This window comes from Epinephelus fuscoguttatus, linkage group LG21 (assembly GCF_011397635.1).
Source record: "Epinephelus fuscoguttatus linkage group LG21, E.fuscoguttatus.final_Chr_v1".
Lineage (NCBI taxonomy): Eukaryota > Metazoa > Chordata > Actinopteri > Perciformes > Serranidae > Epinephelus > Epinephelus fuscoguttatus.
Genome location: NC_064772.1, coordinates 4,382,241 through 4,407,637, shown reverse-complemented (window position 1 = coordinate 4,407,637; position 25,397 = coordinate 4,382,241). Strand labels below are relative to the sequence as shown.

Genomic DNA, 25,397 nt, shown 5'->3' with positions numbered 1-25,397 from the left:
AGCTGAGAAGAGAGGTGTGGGCTGCTCGGCAGCTCCCAAGTAAGAGGAAGATTGTCTGAAGGGAGCAGACCTTGTACAGATGCCTGTGACATCACAGAGTCACATGTCACTGTAAAAGTCCTGTCTAATCAAGTTTTGAGACTTGTGTCTCACTGAGGTGTGAGATGACCTCCTGTAGAGATGAGTGTCAGATAGCTGTCTTTTTTTGAAGATCGAAGAGCATGCAGAGAGGAAAAGCCTTCACATGTCCAGTTTAGATTTCAACAAATGACAAATCATTTGTGGTCCTGTGAATTCCAACAAAGTCTAATGAGAAAATGTCCTTGGGGTTGTCAACATGAATATTAAAATCCGCAGTTAAAATTATATGTGGAGTGATGGCACATGGATCTGTTAAAATAGATGATAGTTCAGTGATGAAGGTGGAATGATGGGGACGGGACAAGGACGGGGGACTATTTTCAAACTGTCACGATAGATCAGCGCGAGGCCACCGGAAGTGCGTGGTTTAGCAATGTAAACAACAGCAGCAGAGACTGATTTAAATGAAAAAAGTCATAAGGCCGCTGCCAGGTTTCAGTAAGGCAGACAATGTCCAAGTTAAATCTTGCTTTGTTTGTGAGGGACCTGATATTGAAGAGGGAGAGTTTAAGAGTGACATGGGAAAGTTTCTGAGTCCGCGACACAGGGGTTAACACAGAGCAGTCAACGGACCTCCTAACTCTGTTTGGCTCACATGATCTCAGTGTCCAAAAGGAGCGAATGATGCAACTGTTGTCATCCCCGGAACGAGGAGTGTTTATTTGTTTATTTGTTGCGAGGCTGAGAGAAAAAGAGAGAGCCGATGACTCCAGAAGACCAGGACATTTTTCCAGGATGTCAGCGGTCGTAGCCCTGGGGAAGCAGTGAGTGACTGCATTCGCAGAACGGATGTGCTGAACGATGGAATCACCGACGATCAAGGCAATGGGGAGGACGAGAGGAGTGGGTGCCTGGTTCACAGCAGTGTGAGAGGGGACAGGAGCAGCAGCAGCGGCTATCGAGGAGGCCAGGTGTTCACCATGAACCACATCCGTCCAGAGTGGCAGGTGTGTAGACAGGTTTGGTGGGAAGTTGGAGGCTGAGACCTTAGGTCTGGCTCCAGTCCTGGACCACATAGCGGCTGGCGATGGGAGCGCCATCGCTGCAACTGCTGCAGGAGGCGCCGACGCATCTGGAGGTGGAGGAGCCGCCATCGCTGCCGTCGTCATTACAGCTGTCACAGCTGGGACGTAGTCCAGTTCCACATGAGGAGAAGGAGGAGCACCAGACACTAGAACAGCCATGGAGACATCAGCAGGGTGAACAGGGACATCAGCTGGTAGCATGGCAAAGCGGTTTGTCAGGTTGAGGGACGGAGGCGCGACAGCACGGGGATTCCCCCTCTTACCTCGGACCGCCACCACTAACTAGGGAGCCTGTGAGCTGGGGGTTGAGCACGAAGAGGGCCAGCAGCATGGTGATGAAGGGTCCCAGAGGATGGTGTTGGCAACGACTGAGTTCATGGAGGAGATGACTTTAGACTGTGTGGCTGCAGTGTCGATGAATTCGGAGAGGAGAGAGTCTTTTTTCCGGAGTTCATCTGAGAGCCGTCTGATGTCCTCCCTGAGGTGAGTGATGTGTCTTTCTGCTTTTTGGCAGTCCTCCCAGGGCATGTTGGATGGTGAGGTGCGTGGTGCCATGGCTGGAGCAGATGGAGGCTGGGGAAACAGAGAAAACAGCTCTGGCAGCAAAGGTGTTTGTTTATGCTTAGTCAACTTGCGGTTAGCTAGATCGCTAGTGTAGCTTCAGTAGGAGGCAGTAGAAACTTACACACGAAGACTCCAGTTGGAGTCCATGGCGTTTAAGTGGCACAGAAACAGGACGGTTTGGATTATGAGAGGAGGCGAAACTTACCGGCACGGGCCCAAGTAGGGCCTGGTGAGGTGACTGGGTGTCCGGTAAGCTAGGTGGTTGCCGGCAGACAGGAATTTTCCCACGCTGTCAAACGCAGGCAGATCAAAGTGCGTCTTAAAAGCAGAATTCGATGGCTAAGAAATCCTTTGAGCAGTTAAAAACAACTGATATCCAAAGGGTAGGCAGTTAAAAGCAACTATAAAACAGAATCAGAATGCTTTTTTGCTTATTTATGCTTAATAACATTTTTTTGATTGATTTGATTTATCATCATCTCGTTTGAGGACGTTGGGACTTGATTGTAGTCTCATTTGAGGACAATGGAACTTTATAATCGTCTCATTTGAGGACACAGGGACTTAATTTCAGTCCCATTTGAGGACATTGGATGTTCATTAGCATCTTCTCTGAGGACATTGGGACCTTTTCATCATCTCGTTTGAGGGCATTGGGGCTTTTTTTTAAGTGTTGTTTGAGGACATGGGGACTTTATAGTTGTCTTGTTTGAGGACATGGGTATTTTATTGAAGTCTTGTTTGAGGACATGAGGACTTTATAGGTTGTCTTGTTTGAGGACATGGGGATTTTATTAAAGTCTTGTTTGAGGACATGGGGATTTTATAATTGTCTTGATTTGAGGACATGGGGATTTTATTAAAGTCTTGTTTGAGGACATGGGGACTTTATAATTGTCTTGTTAGAGGACATGGGGATTTTATTTAAGTCTTGTTTGAGGACATGGGGATTTTATAACCGTCGCATTTGAGGACACTGGGGCTTTATTATTCATGCAGTGATAGTTAACAAGAGTATAAATAGTTCTTGCATGTGGTACAAATTAGGTTACACTTATTTTTTACTATTTATTTTTGTATGATTCATTTCCAGGACATATTTTTGTGTTAAGAGCAGGAACACTGCTGAATGCAATAGTAGGAGACAACTTGGAGGTGGAAGATTTGTTTAATTGATGCTTATATTGATATTGGATTATTGATTTCTTCTTTAGATTTATTGAAAATATAAACTGTAAATTAAATACAGCATAATCTGAGTGAAATATTCAAACACAAAGCATCAGCCCATTAAATTAAATAAATCCTCTTAAATCCTGAACCCTTTGACTTGGACCTGGAGAGGACTGACACATGACTTATTTCTGAACTCTATGATGCTAAAACTTCACCATCTTCTCCTCACAGAGATTCTGAAGGGAGGGGTAAAGATGACCCACAATCCTTTGCTGTGTAACACTGAAACCATCCAGTGGTGGGACATCCTGGACAAAGCCAGCAATCCCAGCATGCTTTTCAAGACAGAAACCTTCACACGTAAATGTAAGTAGAACTAAATGGACACACAGTCCTCCATAATAACAGCTCTCTGTAAGACGTTTGAGCAGCTACCTGTGAAGTTTACTCCAGAGGATTACTGCTACCTGTGATAGTGGATTGTAATATGGAGTCAAAGTATTTCTACCATCAGCTGCTTTGTCACTATTGAATTTTACCACCATCTACTGGATTTTAAGATGTATGACATCGATTTCACCAAGGTCAAATGTCCTGTCTCACAAGTTTAGCGAATCCGAAGAAGCCTGGGGCGAAACGTGTTGTTCGCGTTCAATAAAATCACATTAACTCAGTTCAGTGTGTGTAGTCCTGTCTCACAATGTTAACAAAAGTGACAAATAATTTGTGTACCTGCCATACAGGGAGTCTGACTAATAACTGGAGAACAATCAGTCAGGTCAGTTAAAACCTAGTTTACTACTCCAGTGAGTAGGTGGAACATTAGTAACACCCATACAGACATGTTTTCTAGTCCCTGTTAAGTCTGCCAGCCAACATGAGCATCATACTTTCTAGAGAAAGGGGTTGTCCCAAACTAAGTAAATACCCTAGATATAAACACAAAACTGCTTAGCTGGCTCAGTCTTGTTATGACTAAGATCTTTGCTGAAAAATATTATTTCACCATGTACAGATTTAGTTCCCACATCCACAAAGTTCACATGTATTTTTAAGCTAGTTGCACCATGTCAGTGGCACAGCTGATGGAGGATGCCAGAGGATTCCAGGCATTTCCAATAACTCAAGTGCGTTGTAAAGCCCAAAAGTCAAAATGAATTTAAAAAAAAGATAGATGTAATCACTTCCAAAATTCACAGCATGTTTTAATCAAACAAAATATTCTGTTCCAGTCCATATTTGATGGTGTTCAGCTTTCAAAAACAACATTTTCACTGCGGTCACACTCTGGCTGTCTGCACTTCAAGTACGCACCTGCACTGACAAACAGGACCATCAATTATATTCATTAAAGAAAATAAGACTAACTAATTTAATCCAATTAATCCCTATAAGCCTTTATAAGTATGATAGAGAATTTCTGCAAATACAGTGGATAAGTAGAAATTCTGAAATTGTTTTATTGAAGTGTAATATTCTAAACATTAGTCTAACAGGTACAGAAACAGCCCATTATGAGAATTTGTTAAATCATTTTTTATAAGATATCCCAGTAAATCATTTTTAGGTGGAATTTTGCTCATCACCCTTTCAGGTCATTTGATATAACGAACAAAACATGTTTCAGATTTGTTAGTTTAATAAATGTTGACTTCCAGTTTGACTATATCTGGCTATATATTTTGACTATTATGACTTTTTTTTAATTTTTTTTTTTTATAGATTTTAGCCCCATTACATGAACACATATAGAGCACGTGTGATATGTAGGCCCTACTAAAAACAACAGTAGTTTTGTGTTCTTCTCTTCTTCTCCCACCCATTCATTAAAATGAAGTCCTGCCTATGGATCAACATTAACATCAAAGTGATCCATTCTGTAGCATTGGTGTTGTCTTGGTGTAGTGTTTGCTCTGGCAGTTATGTTGCCATGGAAATGGTGGAGTAGTATTTTTAGTGATGAGCTTGGTGTGCTGATTTGAGCACATTCTAAATGTCTTGTTGACTGTGTATAATATGTGTGTTTTTCCAGGTGAGAAGTGTGATCCTGGGTGTGTAAACGGTTCATGTTGGGCAGCAGGACCGGATCACTGTCAGAGATGTAAACTAACACTCACTCGAATACACGCCGATACAATTACTGTCACACATTTCCAACCCCTTCCCTCCCCAGCATTATCTTTGTCTCATCATCTTATCTACTCTACACCATCTTACCTTTCTCCACCTTTTATCCTCCTTCCCTCCTCTGTCCCATTCACTCTCTCTTCCTCTCATCCCTTAATTTAACTTGACTTAATCAACAGTTAAACCTGACCGACTTCCAACAGTCTAGACCAGTGCTTCCCAACCTTTTACCTCAATGGACCCCTTTTCTGTCACTGAGTAAACTGATGACCGCTGGCTTAGTGACATTTTTTAATAAGTATTTCATATTATATTCATATTATATTCAACTGTAAAGCTGACTGAAATAGTGAATGTTATAACTTCAGGAAGATGGTGTAGAAAAGAGCAGTGTGGATGAATTATTCCCTATGAATATTACATGTGAGGTGAGTTTTCCTGATATTTTTTAGGAACTTTTTATATAATTCTTTGCAATTTTTTAATAATCATACTCAATAGGCTTCTTTTTTGATAGATTCAGTGTTCCTGACTTTTGCCCATTGTTGTATTAGCTCTTTGTTTGTTTTAACTGTGTACTTTTCTAATGCAAGATGAGGCTCTTTAGCAGAGAGTGAATGTGAAAATGAGAAAATGTTCTAGATATATAGATATATAGATATATATATATCTATATATAGATATATAGATATATATATCTATATATAGATATAGATATATATATATATATATATATATCTATATATCTATATATCTATCTATATAGATATATATATATATCTATATATCTATCTATATATCGCTATCTATCTCTCTATATATATATATATATATATATATATATATATATGTATATATATATATATATATATATATAGATATATATATGCAGTACAGGCCAAAAGTTTGGACACACCTTCTCGTTCAATGCGTTTTCTTTATTTTCATGACTATTTTCATTGTAGATTCTCACTGAAGGCATCAAAACTATGAATGAACACATGTGGAGTTATGTACTTAACAAAAAAAGGTGAAATAACTGAAAACATGTTTTATATTCTAGTTTCTTCAAAATAGCCACCCTTTGCTCTGATTACTGCTTTGCACACTCTTGGCATTCTCTCCATGAGCTTCAAGAGGTAGTCACCCGAAATGGTTTTCTAACAGTCTTGAAGGAGTTCCCAGAGGTGTTTAGCACTTGTTGGCCCCTTTGCCTTCACTCTGCGGTCCAGCTCACCCCAAACCATCTTGATTGGGTTCAGGTCCGGTGACTGTGGAGGCCAGGTCATCTGCCGCAGCACTCCATCACTCTCCTTCTTGGTCAAATAGCCACTACACAGCCTGGAGGTGTGTTTGGGGTCATTGTCCTGTTGAAAAATAAATGATCGTCCAACTAAACACAAACCGGATGGGATGGCATGTCGCTGCAGGATGCTGTGGTAGCCATGCTGGTTCAGTGTGCCTTCAATTTTGAATAAATCCCCAACAGTGTCACCAGCAAAACACCCCCACACCATCACACCTCCTCCTCCATGCTTCACAGTGGGAACCAGGCATGTGGAATCCATCCGTTCACCTTTTCTGCGTCTCACAAAGACACGGCGGTTGGAACCAAAGATCTCAAATTTGGACTCGTCAGACCAAAGCACAGATTTCCACTGGTCTAATGTCCATTCCTTGTGTTTCTTGGCCCAAACAAATCTCTTCTGCTTGTTGCCTCTCCTTAGCAGTGGTTTCCTAGCAGCTATTTGACCATGAAGGCCTGATTCGCGCAGTCTCCTCTTAACAGTTGTTCTAGAGATGGGTCTGCTGCTAGAACTCTGTGTGGCATTCATCTGCTCTCTGATCTGAGCTGCTGTTAACTTGCGATTTCTGAGGCTGGTGACTCGGATGAACTTATCCTCAGAAGCAGAGGTGACTCTTGGTCTTCCTTTCCTGGTCGGTCCTCATGTGTGCCAGTTTCGTTGTAGCGCTTGATGGTTTTTGACTCCACTTGGGGACACATTTAAAGTTTTTGCAATTTTCCGGACTGACCTTCATTTCTTAAAGTAATGATGGCCACTGGTTTTTCTTTAGTTAGCTGATTGGTTCTTGCCATAATATGAATTTTAACAGTTGTCCAATAGGGCTGTCAGCTGTGTATTAACCTGACTTCTGCACAACACAACTGATGGTCCCAACCCCATTGATAAAGCAAGAAATTCCACTAATTAACCCTGATAAGGCACACCTGTGAAGTGGAAACCATTTCAGGTGACTACCTCTTGGAGCTCATGGAGAGAATGCCAAGCGTGTGCAAAGCAGTAATCAGAGCAAAGGGTGGCTATTTTGAAGAAACTAGAATATAAAACATGTTTTCAGTTATTTCACCTTTTTTTGTTAATTACATAACTCCACATGTGTTCATTCATAGTTTTGATGCCTTCAGTGAGAATCTACAATGTAAATAGTCATGAAAATAAAGAAAACGCATTGAATGAGAAGGTGTGTCCAAACTTTTGGCCTGTACTGTATATATATATATATACATATATATATAGATATAGATATATAGATATATATATAGATATAGATATAATTATATATTGTTTGCTGTCATTCAGCTTCCACCTGTGGGTAGAAGCTTGTCAGGCTTGTAGTCCTGGATTTCACATGCTGAAGGGCCTTCTCAGACTTCTTATAATCAAAAAAGCCTTGCGACTCCCCATGTAGTCTTCGTGACCCCAGGTTGGGAACCAGTGGTCCTTTACATTCTGATTGCTCGTCAAACTTTCATTGCCTTGTTATTCCATTAAATGTAAAATCTGAAGACATCAGACCCTCTGTTTGCTACTCTCTATGCACAGATCCTTTTTTGTACATTCAATGTATATTTTTAGTGTGTAAACAAAACATAATTATCCTTCATGTTGATGAGCTGCACCACCAATGATGTAATCAAATGTGTCTCTCCTAGTCACAAAGTTGCAGTGCGCGGAGCAGTGCAGCAGAAGGTGTCGCGGTCCAAAGCCCATCGACTGCTGTAATGAACACTGTGCTGCTGGCTGCACAGGACCTCGAGCCACCGATTGCCTGGTCAGTGTCTACTGCATTATCCTGCTACAGTACTGTTGGTCTTAACTCATGATAGCTGCAACAGTTTGCATGTAGTAGGTGCAAATGTGTGGGACATTTTAAGGTAACTTCAGAAAAACAGAATCTTGAGACTTACCTGTCTCCATCTGTCTCAAGATCCTAGTTAAGTCACACGTTAAGCAGGTCCCATATCAGGACAGATGAGTTCTCGGTCAAGGCAGGCAGGTCCCAAACCAAGACCATGGGTGAGACACTGAACCGCAGGAAGCTCATGTCGTGTCATCAGAGGTAGATCACAGCCACCGTAGTGAATAAGAGGCAAATTTGCTAAATAGTAGTCCAGATCATTTCAGTTTAGTTCAGACAAAATTATTTCATTAGTTCTACCTCTTTTCTTTCAAAAATAAAATGTATCAACTAACAGCAACTGTTCTCTGTGGCTGAGTTGTGCTTCATTTGTTATCCACTCTTATACCTTTTATATTTATAAAACTACAGATACACATAATGAAGACACTGTCTCTCCTTCTGTCTCTCTACGTCTTCTCCAGGCCTGCAGGGATTTTAATGATGATGGAACCTGTAAAGATGCTTGTCCTCCTCTGACACTCTATGACCCCAAAACCCACCAGGTGGTCAACAACCCCAACGCCAAGTTCACCTTTGGGGCAACCTGTTTCAAGGCCTGCCCACGTATGGACTTTAAACTGTTTATTTTATATTTATTGACTTCACTCCTATAATTCATTCTGTATATCACCCATTCTTAAGACTTGGGACAAGCCAAACAAACATTATTTTTGGGGATTCCTCTTCTGTTAGGCTGGAAAATATATTTTAAAAGTTCAAAGTCTTGACTATTAAATCTTGTAATGGACCAGCCTTCCAGTGATTTAATTTTTTCTTAAATAGTGTACATGATGGATGTCAGAGGTAAGATCTGACAGAGTTGACAAAAGTTATTGTGACGATCACTGACTCAATATGAACCCACAAGCATGACAAGACGTCAGTTCAATTCAAAATCCAAAAGGTTTAATCAAACAAACAGGCAAGGGTCAGAACCAGGAGATGAGGCAGAGTAACACAGTATTCAGGTGAAAAGGTAAGTGCTGGAATGCTACCGAGAAACTAAGACAATCTGGCAGAGGACAAGGGGAAATGGGCTAGTATATATACTGAGGAGCTGATGAGGGAATAGAGTGCAGGTGAGGAGATGGACGTGGAGCCTCAGGTGAAGAGAATTAATGAAGGCCAGGCATGGAGGAATGACAGGATCTGTAATAACAGGAGAATTAGTCACCAAGAACAAACTACAGAGTAAATACTGAACACAGATCAGGAAGAATTTAAGACAGTTATATATTTGTTAACTTCATAGCAGTGGTGGTGAGGAGCCATTTTATTTTTCAAAGTTGCTTAGAGTTCTCTTAATGCTAATTAAAACACTCATTTTTAAACAATAATTCATTAGTTAGTTTTAGATTGTAAGGGCTTTTAACACATTTTGAATTGTTTAAAGTTGTTTATTCCTGTCAAGGAGAAGGCTGTGTTTTGACAAAAGACAAGTTTAGTAGTTAAACTAAAATTCACCATCCCATGGTTGTATGCCCTAGCGCATTAGACAAATTTGCCTGTAGTTTTTCGATTAACGGAAGTGCAGGGGCCTCGGGGATCGCTCAACCCCTTCACTTCCCCTTCCCAGGGAATCGCCTTGTTGTTTACAAATACTTCCAGGTAGAAAACCGGCAGAGTTTAGCTATGTGTGTATATATATATATGTATATATGTATGTATATATATATATATATGTCACATTTTCATGTCACTATATCACTGCTTAGACTGATCTGATGTTTGTAAAGTCTATAAACACAATGATTGAACAAACATTACTATCTCTGTGTGCACGTTTTGTAATTAATAACATGGTTATCGTAGATTAGCTGGGATAACCTTTAGCTGTTAGCCTTGTTAGCGGTGTCTGTATTAACTCAGTAATTTAATAAATCCGTGAATAAAATATTTTTTCCAGCAGATATCTTAGTTACAACATGATTGAGCTAGCAAAGCAGTTTTGAGTTGCTATGTGTGGTATTTATTCAGTTTTGGGAAATCACGATGTCTAGAAAGCATCAGTGGCTGCAGCTGACAGGGACAGCTAAAGGTAACATCAGGACGTCATCTGTTAAAAGCCTCCCGTTGTCGGATACGACATGAAACTACTCCAGTTAGCTCAATCATGTTGTAACTAAGATATCCGCTGGTAAAAAAAAATTTTTTCACGTTGACGAAACAGTGTTTTGGGTGGAGTGGTCGCCATGGATGCGGAGTTTGCTGTTTCTGTAGGTGCACATTTCCTGGGGACACCTGCACACCTTGGCCCCGCCCCCTCAATTGTGATTGGCTAAAGCGCAGCATCGTTCAAACTCAGAGCCCTACTACCCCCCCCCCCCCCAGTCGTCTTTCCCACAGGGCTGCCGACAGATTCTACAGTGTAAATTGCAGAATCTGTCTTGAGAGATTTGTGAAAACATGGATGCTTCACACACATTGTACCCATGGCAGCACAGAAGATCTGTACGATCAGCACAATTTCAACATTAGAGTCACCAATTCAGTATCTTCTGACCTTCTTTTCCTGAGTTATGACATTGAGTAAAGGACAGAAAAGTCTTTATACTGATTATGATGTCACAGTGACATTGACCTTTGACCTTTTTGATATAACACATCATGATTTTATCCTGCTAGACATTTGTGTGAAGTTTTGTCATAATTAACATATGAATTCTTGAGTTATGGCCAAAAACATATTTTGTGAGGTCACACTGACCTTTACCTTTGACCTTCAATCACAAAATTCTAATCAGTTCATTCTTCAGTCCAAGTGGACGTTTGTTTTAAATTTAGAGAAATTCCCTCAAGGTGTTTTTGAGATATTGTGTTTGGGAGAATGAGACAGATGCAATGTCACAGTGACCTTTGACCATCAAAATCGCATCAGTTTATCGTCAAGTCTAAGTGAATGTTTGCCAAATTTGTAGAAATTCCCCCAAGGCGTTCTTGTGCTATCGCATTTATGAGAGTGCAACAGACAAGGTAAAAGTGACCTTGATCTTTGACCGATGACCACCAAAAACTAATCAGTTCGTCGTTTAGTCTGGGTGGACATTTGTGCCAAATTTAAAGAAATTCCCTGAAGCTGTTCTTGAGATATCACATTCATGAGAATGAGATGAATGCTAGGTCATGGCAACCTTACACTTTGACCTTTGACCACCAAAATCTCATCGGTTCATCCTAGAATCCAAGAGAACCTTTGTGCCAAATTTGACTAAATTCCCTGAGGTGCTTTTTAGATATCATGTTTACAAGGATGAGACATACGTACATACTGATGAATGGACAGATGGATGACTTGAAAACATAATGCCTTCAGCCACGGCTATCGCCAGTGTGGAGGCATAAAAACAAAAGGAGATCAAAAATATTTTATAAATCATATTTATTTCATGTATATAAATCCTTTAAAAATAATGTTTTGCCCCAGAAACAGAATTAGTGTGTTATTAAGTTTTACTTTAAAAGGTTTTTTTTTTTTGGTAGAACAAGATTTGTCCCAGTTCTCAAGATTGGGTGATTTATCTTCAAATAATCACATTTAGTCCCCCTACAGGCTGCAGTGTTTATTACAACTACGATAATAAAGTGTTGATAAATGTCCTTAAGTGATGTCACTTGAGTCAGCTTCAGTTGAAGACTTCAAGTGTAAAGTGGCAGTGTGCAGTTAGAAAGAATTGAGCTTAACAGACTTATGTAGCTCGCTGCTCTTCTGTGCTGCAGGATTCATCAGCTGCTGCACCACAATCTACCACCAGTTTGTTAGAGGGAGGGGTGCATTGTAGGTAATGTAGGTGCAAGGCAGAAGAATGTGGGGAACATAAAAGATGATATTTCTGGTTCTACTGCATCATTTTTTTTACTCTGGGCTCTAGTTTCCCGGTGCGGCGCAGGGTGGCGAACCCCGCACAGAGCTAGTTTCGAGCAGCGCAACCCGAGGCGTGCTCAGTTTGGTAATTTGGCAGACCGAGGTGTGCTGAGATGGGTGTGGCGGCGCAGCAGGGGGAGGTGTTGACAGATCCAGCTTGGCACAGTGACAGTTTCGTGCCAAAAGGCTTCGCCGAAGGTGCGCTAAAAGCTCGCCAGCTGAAACCAGGTCTACTGTCAGTGCAGGCGGAGCGCAGCCGGTGTAAGCCGAAGTTTGGCTGATCGGCGGACAGTGCGTACACATCACCGAAACCTCACAGGCAGGTTTCCAGAATATCAGGCACATTAACGATGCAATAAATAGCCACAGAAACCACTATTCAATGCAACTATCTGCAATCAGCACATAAATGTATCTCTATATCGACTGTCCTGTCACATCTGATGTCAGATCAAAGGGGATTGGCACCGTTTGGCACGTTTGGCACGTGTAATGGAAACCCAACCTGATTTGATTAACACAGCTGCAAACTAATGAGTTCACACCCCTCTCAGCCAACCACAAACAGCCACAGCATCAGATAGGGAGTATATATTCAGCATCTGTCATCTTAGAAAAATCAAAAGAAAAGAAACAGAGTGAGACTGCGAGAGAGAAAGAGAGAGCGCGCGCGCACCCCAGAGAAACGCAACATTGATTTACAATTGTGGTGACCTCCTCCCAGGCTACCTTTGCATCATCAGCCCGTGGAGGTCTGCTCGCAGTTCCGTATCTTCGGACACTGCGAGCAGACCTCCCGGACCAAAACATTAGTTTCCTCCTGGGAGAAGTTTGGCCGTCTGACACTGCTGCTCTCTTCTGCAATGGCGAATTGAGTAAACTCTCATTACGCCTTCGCGCGGCGCATTTAAGGGCGAGGAGAGGGGCTCATTTGATTGGTGTGATGTGTGTAAAACCCACTCCACGCCTTCTCTCCTCCCTCTTTCTGACTTGTGCAGGTAGGAGGGACGGAGGTGGGAAAGAGGAGTAGCTGCGCCAGGCGCATGGTGTGCCAAAAAAATCTGCCTGGCCACACCCAGTTGGCGGAGCACAGGTGCACTGCGCCCCCGCCTCGCCCAGTCTGTGAAACTAGAGCACCTGAAGTCAGACAGGGTTTCAGGAGTGCAACAATACACCAATGGAGTCTTATAAACAAATAAAATTGTGCTTTGTTTTTGTTTTCATTTAGATAATTACGTGGTGACAGGTGGATCATGTGTTCGTACCTGCAGCGCTGGAATGTACGAGGTGGAGGAGAACGGAGTCCAACGCTGCAAAGCATGTGACGGTCCCTGTCCTAAAGGTAGACCGAGACTGAGACAGACAGAGAGACAGACATGAACACTAAACAAATAACTTGACAGAGTCTTTCTCTTCCCTCCAGTCTGTGACGGAGTCGGCATTGGCACTCTGATCAACACCATGGCCGTCAATGCCTCAAATATTGAATCCTTCCGGAACTGCACAAAGATAAATGGGGACGTCTCCCTCATTGAAACCTCTTTCACTGGGTGAGATACTCAGAACATTTAGTTTGAGGAAGTCAAGATGACATTTAAAAAATTCAACAGCAATGTGACTTTACAGTGTCATTGGTTACCTTGGAAAAGATACACAGATCTTTATGAATTCTTTTCACAGCAATTTCTTTCCACCTAAGAGCTTGACAAGTCAGAGGTTTAACTAAATGTTAAGGTTTACCACAGTTATTGAGACTAGGTCTGTTGTCTGAAACAGAACTTTTAACTTCCTGATGTGCAGTGAAGGAAAGGTTCTGTGATCTGCAAGGCTTGAAATTAAGGTTTTTTCCTTTATTGGCTCTTCCAGGGACGCACACTATAAAATCCCACCCATGGACCCGGCTAAACTGGAGTACTTCAGGACAGTGAAGGAAATCACAGGTAGGTCAAAATTCATTAATGCTTCTCCTCATTCATCACACTGAATTGTTATGATGAGTCTCCTGGTTACACACTCATTCTGACTTGTGACCATTAACTTTCTGAGAGTTGGTTGCTGGTACAGAATTATTGACCATCTACTGACTGAACTTCACTGAATTGTGTCAAAAGCAACTACTTACAAAGTTTCTGAGAAGCTTTTACAGTGTTGTAGAGGATGGTTGATGTCATTGAACAGTGCAGGTACAGTCTGGGTATATATGTGTTTGTGTGTCCTCCAGGTTTCCTGCTGATCCAGTCCTGGCCAGAGAATCTGACCTCTCTGTCAGTGTTTGAGAACCTGGAGATCATCAGAGGAAGAACAACACGAGCGTGAGTCAGCTGATAAATATATTGTTATAAAAAAAAAAAAACATTAAGTTTTGAATACAGGAATTTTACTTGTCACTGAGTATTTCTACCTTGAGGTACTATTACTTTTACTTACTGTAAGTGAAAGATCTTCCACCACTTTTTACTAGTTAAATATTGAATATATTTCATAAACCTCCCCTCATAATAAATCTTTCTGGTCCAGTCAGCACAGTTTGGCGGTCGTGAGGGCAAAGCACCTCCGCTGGCTGGGCCTGCGCTCTCTGAAGGAGGTGAGTGCTGGCCGGGTGATGATGAAGGACAACTCTCAGCTCTGTTACACTGGGCCAGACCAGTGGACCCGCCTCTTCAGATCCAACGACCAGACCACCAGCATGCGCAACAACGCCCCCCCCAAAGTCTGTGGTGAGTTTCTGTGTTTGTGTGTGTTGGGGTTGTAACTGCCATCACTGCTAATAGAAGTGAATAAAATGGGAAAATTTGCTTGTGTGTTTCAGAACAACAGAATCAAACCTGTGACCTGGAATGTACAGATGATGGCTGCTGGGGTCCAGGTCCTACCATGTGTGTGTCCTGTCGCCATTTCAACCGCTGGGGGCGCTGTGTGGCATTCTGTAACCTGCTGCAGGGGTGAGAGAGCTTTGAACCACAGCAGATTCTCCCTGCTGGGACTTGCACCTGTGAACTTTTTACCTAATATGCCCCCATGTGAAAATATTATTAGAATTTTGTTGATATTCAGTTTTTAAAGCTTTTGATGTTAGTAAACTTGGAGTATTTGCAGTACAAACTTATTACTAAACTTTTTAAATACACTTTACACAAAATATAATCAACAAATTTAATATGATACATCATCACATGGGAGACATGCCAGGTGAATCGGCTAATTTTTTTTACTAACAGATATTACCATGAAACTTCCCCAGTTGATTATTTACACTAAGACAATTATGTTTTATAATACAAGTTTTCTGAAATTATATGTGTAAATATGAAACTGAGACATCATTAGCCCAAAATCTCAAAATTGACCAGTGCGTGAAAAAACACTTTTCATCTGGGGTGTCTTGCCTTGATATAAACAGACACTTTTATGTATTTAAGTATATTCTGATGCTTATACCTTTATACTTTTGCATGGGTAAAGTTTTTCACGGTATTTCTGTACTGTGGTATTACTACTTTTTCTGAAGTAAAAAGGCTGTTATTCTTGTATTACATCACTGCTTTTATTTGGCACTTTATCTTACATGTATAAATCTGTGCTCTATGATAGGTTGTCCTTTGTGATCTTCTGTCCTGACTGTAGATTTCTCTTTGTGTGTTTTTGCAGCGAGCCCAGAGAGGTGGAGGTGAACGGCAGCTGTGTCGAGTGTCACCCGGAGTGTCTGCTGCAGAGAGGGACCCCAGCCTGCCATGGACCGGTCAGTCCAGCTTCTGCTGGGGTTCATTTCTAATGTACAAATCTTAATACGTGAAGTATCAAATGGTGCCAGACTGTCAGAGCACAGCCTGTCTGTTATCATCTCTCCTACTCTTTGATTGATTCTCACATTAATTTGCGCTCATTGATATGATCCACTATGGAAATAAAATATTACATTTCTTGTGCAACGAACTAATCTAAACTCAAGGGTCCACTTACATTTGCTCAACTTTAAACCATAAATCATGTCTTCAGCATGGTCTTCCTAGGCTGAATAAGAACGTCTCATGGCTTAAACGTAACATACAACTAACGATAAGTTAATAAGTTAGCACTTTTCTCAATGAAATTCCTTATTACTTAGGGCTTTACACCAACAAACTAAAGAAAATAATAATTTCATATAATTTGAATGATTTTGATCGATGAGAAATTAAAAGCAGGATAATGATTCACGGTTCCCACACATTTTCATGGACAAAATTTCAAATCTTTTTAAGGACTGTGTCTGCTGCACTTGCCAGCCCACTCATAGTACTTTTCTACACACACGCAGCAGAATTTCACTTTCCACAACAAACGCTGCCACACTACATCACACATACACATAACCTTTCTTTAAGGGGAAGGCTTGGCCGTATTTGTCATGAAAAATGAGAACAGCGTGAGTTTTCCTTTTGTCTCAAGCAGCAAACAAGTTGTTTGAGTTAATTTGCTGTAATTGACAATGTATATTCTGTGTTGCAACTATTGCACATCGCAATGTTGATGCTGAAATGATATATCATGCAGCCCTCAGTTGACGTATATTGGATTTACAATGGCATACAAAAGTTTGGGCACCCCTGGTCAAATTTTTAATTACTTTGAATAGTTAAGTAAGTTGAAGATGAACTGATCTCCTAAAAGCATGAAGTTAAAGATGAAACATGCTTTTTAACATTGTAAGCAAGATTACCGTTTTAATTTTTGTTTTATACAATTTTAGAGTTAAAAAAAAAAAAAGGAAAGGAGCACCCTGCAAAACATTGTGCACCCCAAGACATTTGAGCTCTCAGTCAACTTTTATCAAGGTCTCAGACCATAATTAGCTTGTTAGGGCTCTGGCTTGTTGACAGTCATCATTAGTAAAGGGCAGCTGATGCAAATTTCAAAGCTTTATAAATACTGTGACTCCTGAAACCTTGTCCCAACAATCAGCAGCCATGGCCTCCTCTAAACAGCTGCCTGGCACTGAAAACTAAAATAACTGATGGCCACAAAGCATGAGAAGGCTGTAAGAAGATAGAAAAGTGTTTTTAGGTAGTTGTTTCCTCAGCTCATAATGTAATTATTAAATGGCAGTTAACAGGAACTGTGGAGGTCAAATTGAGCTCTGGAAGGCCAGGAAAACTTTCTGAGAAAGCTGTTTGTAGGATTGTTACTGTACGTTCACGCCAAAAGCTGCCAGAGCTGCAAAGGCGACAGATCTAATTCATTTTCAATGGACATGTGATGACTAGAGGCGTTTTGAGCTGCAAAAGCGATGAGCGGTGGTTTGGCAAATTGAGCTGCAAATCAAAGTTGAAGACTGGTTAACTTTATGCAAATTAGCTATGATGCGTTTGAGCTGCAAATGACCAGCAACCAATCGGAATGTAGATGTCCATCGCTTGTGTGGAACCCAGAGAACATCTTCGGAATGTTTAGTTCCTACCACACGTTCGTTCCTACTTCAAAACAAGCAGCAAGCTGTCAAACTGATCTATGTTCAGCCTGAAGTAGCGCTGGAACCTCTCCCCATCCAGCCGCAGCTCCCGCACCAGCCGATGATATTCCCCATGCTGTTCACGGCCCTGGAGGATATCGTGAACCCAGACCCGACGGCGGCTACATCCACGCAGGTACCACACAGCAGCACAAATTATAAGAGTGTCTTCTTCCTTGTTGAATCGATACACAAGTGTGGACAAGCGCACGTACTTATACAATTTGTGTTCTAGAACACTTGTTAGTAGCGGGAATGCAATTCATTTGCTCTCCTTACCACCAGTTTAACTAATCGCACTATAGGCATTCAAATCCAAACCATTGACAGTGTTTCCCCTAGGTTTACAACTTTGGGGGGAAATAATAAATCAAAAATTTTTGCTCATTTTCAGTTCTGGTTTGGCCCACTTGACATGCTGCTGTGTTGTGCTACGGCCATGTTGGAATTTTACGTGACAAGGCCTGAACGCAACACAGACTGTGTGTGTTTAATGTTTAATGTCAGACCTATTTAGAATTTTTATTCTGTTTTCTTTGTCCAAATGTGAACGTTTCTGCACTCAGGCAAATGCACAAAGTCACATTTCTGTGCTCCAGCCAGTAACCAGCTTTGCGGCTCCGTTAAATTGAGAAGCATCATCGAACGTTCAGAATTTGATGTCATGAGCAACTTGAGCTGCTTTCGCTGCCACGAATATTTATTTATTATCTAAAGAGCTTTTTGAACACAATGAGCATGGGTATGTTTGGAGAAAAACAAGAATTTCATAAAAAGAACATCTGTCCAACTGTTAAACGCAGGGGTGGATGGATCATGCTTTGGGCTCATGTTGCAGTCAGTGGCATGGGGAACATCTTATAGGTAGAGGGAAGAATTGATTCAGTTAAATTCCAGTGAATTCTGGAAGCAAACATCACACCATCTGTAAAAAAGCTGAAGATGAAGAGAGGACGGCTTCTACAACAGGACAATGATCCAACACACACCTTGAAATCCACAAAGGACGACCTCAAGAGGTGCAAACTGAAGGTTTTGCCATGGCCCTCACAGTCCCCTGACCTAAACATCATTAAATATCTGTGGATAGACCTCAAAAGAGCAGTGCACTCTTTGCTGATTACAAAAGGTGTTTAGAAGCTGTGATACTTGTCATGGGAGGCTCTACCAAGCTCTGACCATGCAGGGTGCCCAAACTTTTGCTTCGGGCCCTTTTCCCTTTTTGTTGTTTTGTTACTGTAAAAGATTGAAATTAAAAAGTGATCTTGTTGAAGAAGTATGTCATCGTTAACTTCATGCATTTTTGAAACCAGTTCATCCTTTACTTGCTTTATTTTTCACAGTTAACACAATTTAAAACAGGGGTGCCCAAACTTTTGCATGCCACTGTATGTTATGTCAACAGCTAACTTACAGAACATAAGTTTGCTGTTATGCTATATTACGTGGAAGGTTATCACCTGAAGATTAAAGTAACAATTCATTTCATTATACACAACACAATTTTCCAAATCTTTAAATGATTCTTACTAATTCCATGACTTTTCCAGGCCTGGAAAACAAGTTTGTGAAATTCCATGTCTTTTCCAAGCTTCCATGACCATGGGAACCCTGATAATTACTGAGTAGTGAAAAACTTTAAGAACTCACAAGATTTTCTATAAATGACTCCTTAGTTGCCTTCATCCCTCCTCTGTCCCCATCTGCAGGGTCCAGACCAGTGCTCCCAGTGCGCCCATTTTAAAGACGGCCCCCACTGCGTGCCACGCTGCCCCCATGGTGTGCTGGGAGACAAAGACATGCTGATCTGGAAATACCCTGACAGGACAGGCCAGTGCCAGCCCTGCCACCAGAACTGCACCCAGGGGTGAGACACATGTTACTGATTCATCCTGCAGTGCTCATTGATGTCTCTGATGACATATGGATTAATAAAAGTGAGTTGAATAAAAAGAGTGTTGTTTCTCTGTGTCTGCAGGTGTTCAGGTGCTGGACTCTCTGGATGCACCGGGTAGGTACTTTGTTGCAAACTGTTTCAGTTCCCACTAGGCAGAATCAATTTTATTACAGTAACTTTCAGGAAGAAATTTCTGTCATCACCTGCATAAAACCAAATGATATTGGCAGATGCTACCTCAGTTGGGTAGTTTTTAAGCCACCTGAAAAAAATCAGCATCAGTTAAAGTGTATGCTATATTCGGAATATTTTCACCGCTTTACCTTGTCAGACTTTTCTGACATGGAATTAAAGTTGTTTTATCAAACTCGCCAGACTCCATTGTCATTTCACAACAAATTTGCCGATTTTGCATATCTCAGCTATTGTAATCAATTGCCAGTTTTCTGTCCAGAGGTGATTTTTGTTGTCAGTGCAACATCACATTGACTCGGCCTATAAATCTGTGTGTTGTCTTCAATCTTGTCTGCTAGTTGATCTCATTTTATCTTCTGAAAGCTTATGTCAGAGCTTCACAAAGATCTAAATAAACTTCAACATCTTTGAGAGAGTTAGACTGCCAGTAGTAGTCGGATTGTGCCAACCCTCCGGTCCCCCTCGGACGGAAAACGTCCTTTTCAGTCATTTTTCATTTTTTATTTTTTGATAACTTTGGCTATGTTCATGCATATAGCATGACATTTGGTCAGAAAATTTATTTTTGGTGATATTTTTGAAATTTTAAAGCCGCTCCTAAATCAGGCCTAAAATTCACAAATGACAACCTTTTACGACTCCATGCCCCCTTGGACGAAAAATGTCCCCATTAATACCCATTAAAATGACTTTTTTTTTTTTATTCCCCTGCAATTTACATAAAAAACATGATTTTTTTTCTATCTCTGGCAGTCAGGTTGGTAAGAGAGACCGAAGAATAGTAGAAAAAAAAACAAAAAACAGATGGGGCCAATTTCAATTTTTGGGGCCCTGCTGTCTTTTCAATGCAATTCCTGGGTTGGCCACTTGAGGCACTATAGGCCCCTAACAGGGAGGACAAATGCAGAGTAGATGAAAAAATGGTCTTGCTGTGCTCATAAGGATATGACAGTGTGGTCTGTATAAAAATAGTGCAGTATTAGTTTGTGTGTGTGTGTGTGTGTGTGTGTGTGTGTGTGTGTGTGTGTGTGTGTGTGTACATGGGCTCAAAATGCACAATGTCAAATCCCTATGTGAAAATATAGCTAAATGTAAAACCATAAATTCCGTATTTGTTCATCACATCCTCATGGCAACTTAGAAACATGAATTTCATGATATTAGTCATGCATTCCAGATTTAGGGGATCAAAATGGAAGTTTTTACTAAAATCCAGCTGAATCATACATTTTCTCCTGCTTCCCCAGCAGAGCAAACACACACACTAAATAATAAGCAGTAAAATTGCCTGTATTTTTCTCCTATTTTTTTCATTTTTGATGCTAAGTTTGTGTTGATATGGATGTCTGGGGGTTGTGGCTGTGTAGCTACTAAAAAAATATTGTGTGTGTGTGTGTCTGTGGCTACAAATTGCAAATTATGAGCTGCAGGTTGGTAAGGTTACATTACTGTTCTCTCCATCTCTCTCTCTCTCTCTCTCTCTCTCTCTCTCTCTCTCACTCGTTCACTCACTCAGACACACACACACACACACACACACACACATCCACCCACTTTTACTCATCCATACACTCACACACACGCAGGCACATGCACGTGCAGGCACAGGCTTTCAGACTCAATAGAAAATAATTTACACATTCATATGTGCAGTGCATTTTTGTATAGATTTCAGTAGTAGTGTGATGTTTTGTGATATTTCAGGGGTGTGTGCATGTGTGTGTGTGTGTGTGTGTGCGCGCGCGCGTGTGCATGCGTGTGTGACAGATCAGTTATTGAAGTACTGATATTAAAGTAAACTTGACCTCATCAAAGGTCATGTGCACGTGTACATGCACTTACACAGTGACATACACATCTGCAATCATGCAATCAGTTTACTGGACTTCAAAGGTGCCAATACGGAGTAAACAAAAATAAAACTGACTTCATTTAGGTCAGTGTGTTTATGCAACTGGAGTTGGAGCAAAAGTTATAAATGCATATAGCTTGGCTGACTCGTCATTGCATTCATCCAGCATGGGGAGGAAATACTGTTACACACTGCATCACTGACATACTATGATAATTAAAAAAAAAAAAAAATCTAACGTTTAGTGTATAGAAAATAATTCATAATTCATATTTTTTCATAAAAGTAACAGTGAGTCTATGGAAAAGAATTTGTATTTAAAGGGTTAAAAATCCTCCAAATGAATGAATATGGTATGTATAACCTGGGCAGGAGTTGGTTAAAAGATTTAAGCAAAAAAAGTAGAAAAAAATATTAATGTTTAATATTTTTATGGTTGTTTTTCAACAAGGACGAAAAATGTCCCAAATGGGAAAGGTGTCGGTGTTTATTGAAAAATTGAAACTGCACAAAAAATAATAATGCATCAAAATTGGTGTTGTTATTAATCATTCACATATCCCAGACTGATGATTAGAAAAAAAATGTATCCAACATTTATTATATAGAAAGTAATTCATAATTCATGTTTTTTTTTTTTCATATAAAAGAAACAGTGACTTTATGTAAAGAAAATGGCATATAAATTGTTAAAAGTCCTCAAAATGAATGACTGTTTGGTATGTATAATCTGAGTAAGAGTTGGTTAAAAGATTTAAGCAAAAAAAAAAGTAGAAAAAAATATTAATATTTAATATTTATGTGGTTGTTTTTCGACAAGGACCAAAAACGTCCCAAAGGGGAAAGGTATCGTCTTTTATTGAAAAATTGAAACTGCACAAAAAATAACGATGTATCAAAATTGGTGTTGTTATTAATCACTCACATATCCCAGACTGTGATAATTAGAAAAAAAATCCATCCAATATTTATTATACAGAAAGTAATAAAGTAATTCATAATTCATTCAGGAGTTGGTTAAAAGATTTAAGCATATGTATATATATATATATATATATATATATATATATATATATGTATTTATCTATATATATATATATATATATATATATATATATATATATATATATATATATATATATATATTAATATTTAATATTTTTATGGTTGTTTTTCAACAAGGATGAAAAACATCTCAAAGGGGAAAGGTGTGATTTTTTATAAGGGGACCTGAGGGTTAAACGTGTTAAATTAACCTTTCCTTTCACCTGAATAACATCTCTAAAGGTGTATTCAGACAGGAAGTGTGGCCTTTGACCACATGTTGATCTAGTTCCAACAGTGCTAACCTTAGACTAACCTTCTGTTGCTGTTGTAAAGTCTGGAGAGGAGCTTTGCTAAAGTTAATTCCAGCTTGTTGAAAGAATTATTGGAACCTGTTCCTGTTTAACTCTGCTCACATCTTGATGCTAAGCTTCCAGTTTGTTTAACCAATGACTGCTGATTTCTTCAGTTGCTCAGAAGGATCATTGTCTCTTTCAGTTGTCAGTCTGGTTTAACCATTGTACAGTGTTCTCCACGTACAAAACAAACCCTTCATACTAAATAACATCTGTTTGTAACGAGGACTTTCTACATCCTAAAACCATCAGAGACCATTTAAACACATAGAGTGAATAATACTGTAACAATTGAAGGACAGTTGATGAATTCTCCATTACCATCCTAAATTTGAAGAGGAGTAGAATGCCAATAATAAATGTGAGTCACTGGGAATTCTACCTTTACATAAATATATATGTATAAGTGGGAGTTAATGAGACTCATATCCTTAAATTTGAAAGCAAAGTAATTTCAGTGCTAAGTCTTCCCTTGCATGCTGATAACTTTAGATGGTATATAAAGGTTCAAGATGCAAGCACAGGTGTTTGTTACCTGCAAGGCATTTCTGCCTGTCTTACCTCCACTGGTGCCAGCAGGCCAGCTGCAGGGTCGTCAGCTGGGAGCCACTTTTCATGAATGTTTCACCACTTGAATTCCAGGACATCTCTAGGTGGTGCGGCAGCGGTGGGGACATCTCCTTACTGCTCCCTGTGACTGGCCCTAGGGTCCTTGGTTCCCCTACAGCCAGAAGCTCCCTTTCTCTGCCTCCTTGGCCAGTTCCCTGAGTGCGTTCTTTCGCTTGGACCCAGTGATTGACGGTTTTTAGCAGCTGCTGGGTGAATTTTCCAACCAAGCCTCTGCATCTGACTTCCACAGGGTAGGTGCATGCCTTCCACCCTGCCTCAGTGCAAGCCGCAGCAAGCTCACTGTACTTCTCCTTTTTCCTCTCAAAGGCTGCCTCCATCACTTCTCCCCACAGCACATTGAGTTCTGCCATGATTACTGTCTTGGCACTCCCTCCGGTTGATGTTTTCCGCTTCAGCTCCTTGCCTGATGAAATGTATCTGTGGTTTGGAGAATGACAGGCTGGCTCTGTTGGCACTTGGTGGTGCCGCCATCTGTACAGGCCATGAGTCAAAGCTGAGCTGCAAGTTTGGATTTTGGGCAGCACAGAGACTGCAGTTTGTTTCCAAGCCATACCAGAGATATATGTTCTGGTGGCTTGGGAGGGTGTCATATATGGACCTGATGAGGAAGCTCAGTGTTGCCTGAGGGATCATCCACATGTCTACCCAGGTTATGACCACTTTTGGTGACTGCCTCCCAGTTTGTCCATCTTCCTTGATTTTGTATGTCTCGTCCTCCATCCTGATCACTTCTAAGACGACTAGCTCTTTTCTTTCCTTCTTCGTGGCTTTTGACCACATCTTAGGGGCTGGTCCTCACCCCAGCCCTGTGTTGCCCTGCTGTAACCACCTGACAGTCTCCTGATGCTGAAGTTGATTGATGGCCTGGTCAGCTGGTTATACAAATTCAGCATGCTTAATCTGAATGGGAGTCAATGGAAGTTTTACCAGACCATGCTACGTGAATTCTAACTTAATGTGCCTAAACTGCATGACTATGGTGAATCATTTAAATGGGAGTCTACGAGAAATTTTACAAATGTTTTTACCTCTGTATAATTAATAACAAAAATGTCCACTTTGTGTGTCCTCACAGTGCTGCCACCCACTCCATGTTGGCGGTGGGCGTGGTTGGTGGGCTCTTGATTGCTGTCATTGTGTCATTGGTTATCTTTGTGCTGCTGCGGCGACGGCAAATAAGGCGGAAGAGAACATTGCGCCGTCTTCTGCAGGAGAGAGAGGTGGGAGAGGCTTGTGTTAAGTTCATTGATGCAAACTTTTTCAGTGATTATTATTATTTCTCATAATGAAGATGAGACAAAACAGTTTTTGTCGACTAAAATATGCTAAAAATGACGAGGAGTTTTGAGTACAGTATTAATAGTGAATATAGGAATTGCGAACAAAATTAAAACTAGAGAGAACATAACAACATACACAGATGCAGTGTGTCATCTGTATAGAACCCCTGTTAATATTTGAATCCCATCTACGTGGGCTGTTTTGTTTTTGGAGGAATCAAATAAAGTTATTAAAATGTGTGTGTTGTAGCTGGTGGAGCCCTTGACTCCGAGCGGTGAAGCTCCTAATCAGGCACTGCTGAGGATCCTGAAGGAGACAGAGTTTAAAAAAATCAGGGTGCTCGGCTCTGGGGCCTTCGGGACTGTCTTCAAGGTGAGGTTGTTTGATACATGAAAAATAACATTTCATGAAACTTTTACTGAAGCCACTATGTCTCAACATTTAAGCCTTGGAGTGGAAATGTAGGACAATCACCACTTTATTCCACTGTAATATCCCGACAACTACTGGATGGATTGTCATGACATTTTGTACGAACATGCATGGTTCCCAGAG

The 25,397-nt window shown here is 40.7% G+C and overlaps 1 protein-coding gene across 2 annotated transcripts in view; it reads left to right on the top strand.

The window, feature by feature from the left end:
• Positions 1 to 25,397, top strand: part of LOC125882095 (melanoma receptor tyrosine-protein kinase-like) — a 101,677-nt gene that overhangs the window by 53,043 nt on the left and 23,237 nt on the right. For both annotated transcript variants that reach the window (XR_007448298.1, XM_049565763.1), the window contains exons 4-18: positions 3,138 to 3,272; positions 4,939 to 5,007; positions 7,990 to 8,108; positions 8,660 to 8,801; positions 13,328 to 13,441; positions 13,523 to 13,649; positions 13,966 to 14,039; positions 14,321 to 14,411; positions 14,617 to 14,816; positions 14,909 to 15,041; positions 15,748 to 15,838; positions 19,297 to 19,454; positions 19,566 to 19,598; positions 24,637 to 24,781; positions 25,092 to 25,214. Coding sequence is in view for 1 of the 2 variants with exons in the window: in XM_049565763.1 (XP_049421720.1) it covers positions 3,138 to 3,272; positions 4,939 to 5,007; positions 7,990 to 8,108; positions 8,660 to 8,801; positions 13,328 to 13,441; positions 13,523 to 13,649; positions 13,966 to 14,039; positions 14,321 to 14,411; positions 14,617 to 14,816; positions 14,909 to 15,041; positions 15,748 to 15,838; positions 19,297 to 19,454; positions 19,566 to 19,598; positions 24,637 to 24,781; positions 25,092 to 25,214 (1,754 nt within the window). In the remaining variant the exon portion in view is untranslated. The remainder of the gene's footprint in view (positions 1 to 3,137; positions 3,273 to 4,938; positions 5,008 to 7,989; positions 8,109 to 8,659; positions 8,802 to 13,327; positions 13,442 to 13,522; positions 13,650 to 13,965; positions 14,040 to 14,320; positions 14,412 to 14,616; positions 14,817 to 14,908; positions 15,042 to 15,747; positions 15,839 to 19,296; positions 19,455 to 19,565; positions 19,599 to 24,636; positions 24,782 to 25,091; positions 25,215 to 25,397) is intronic.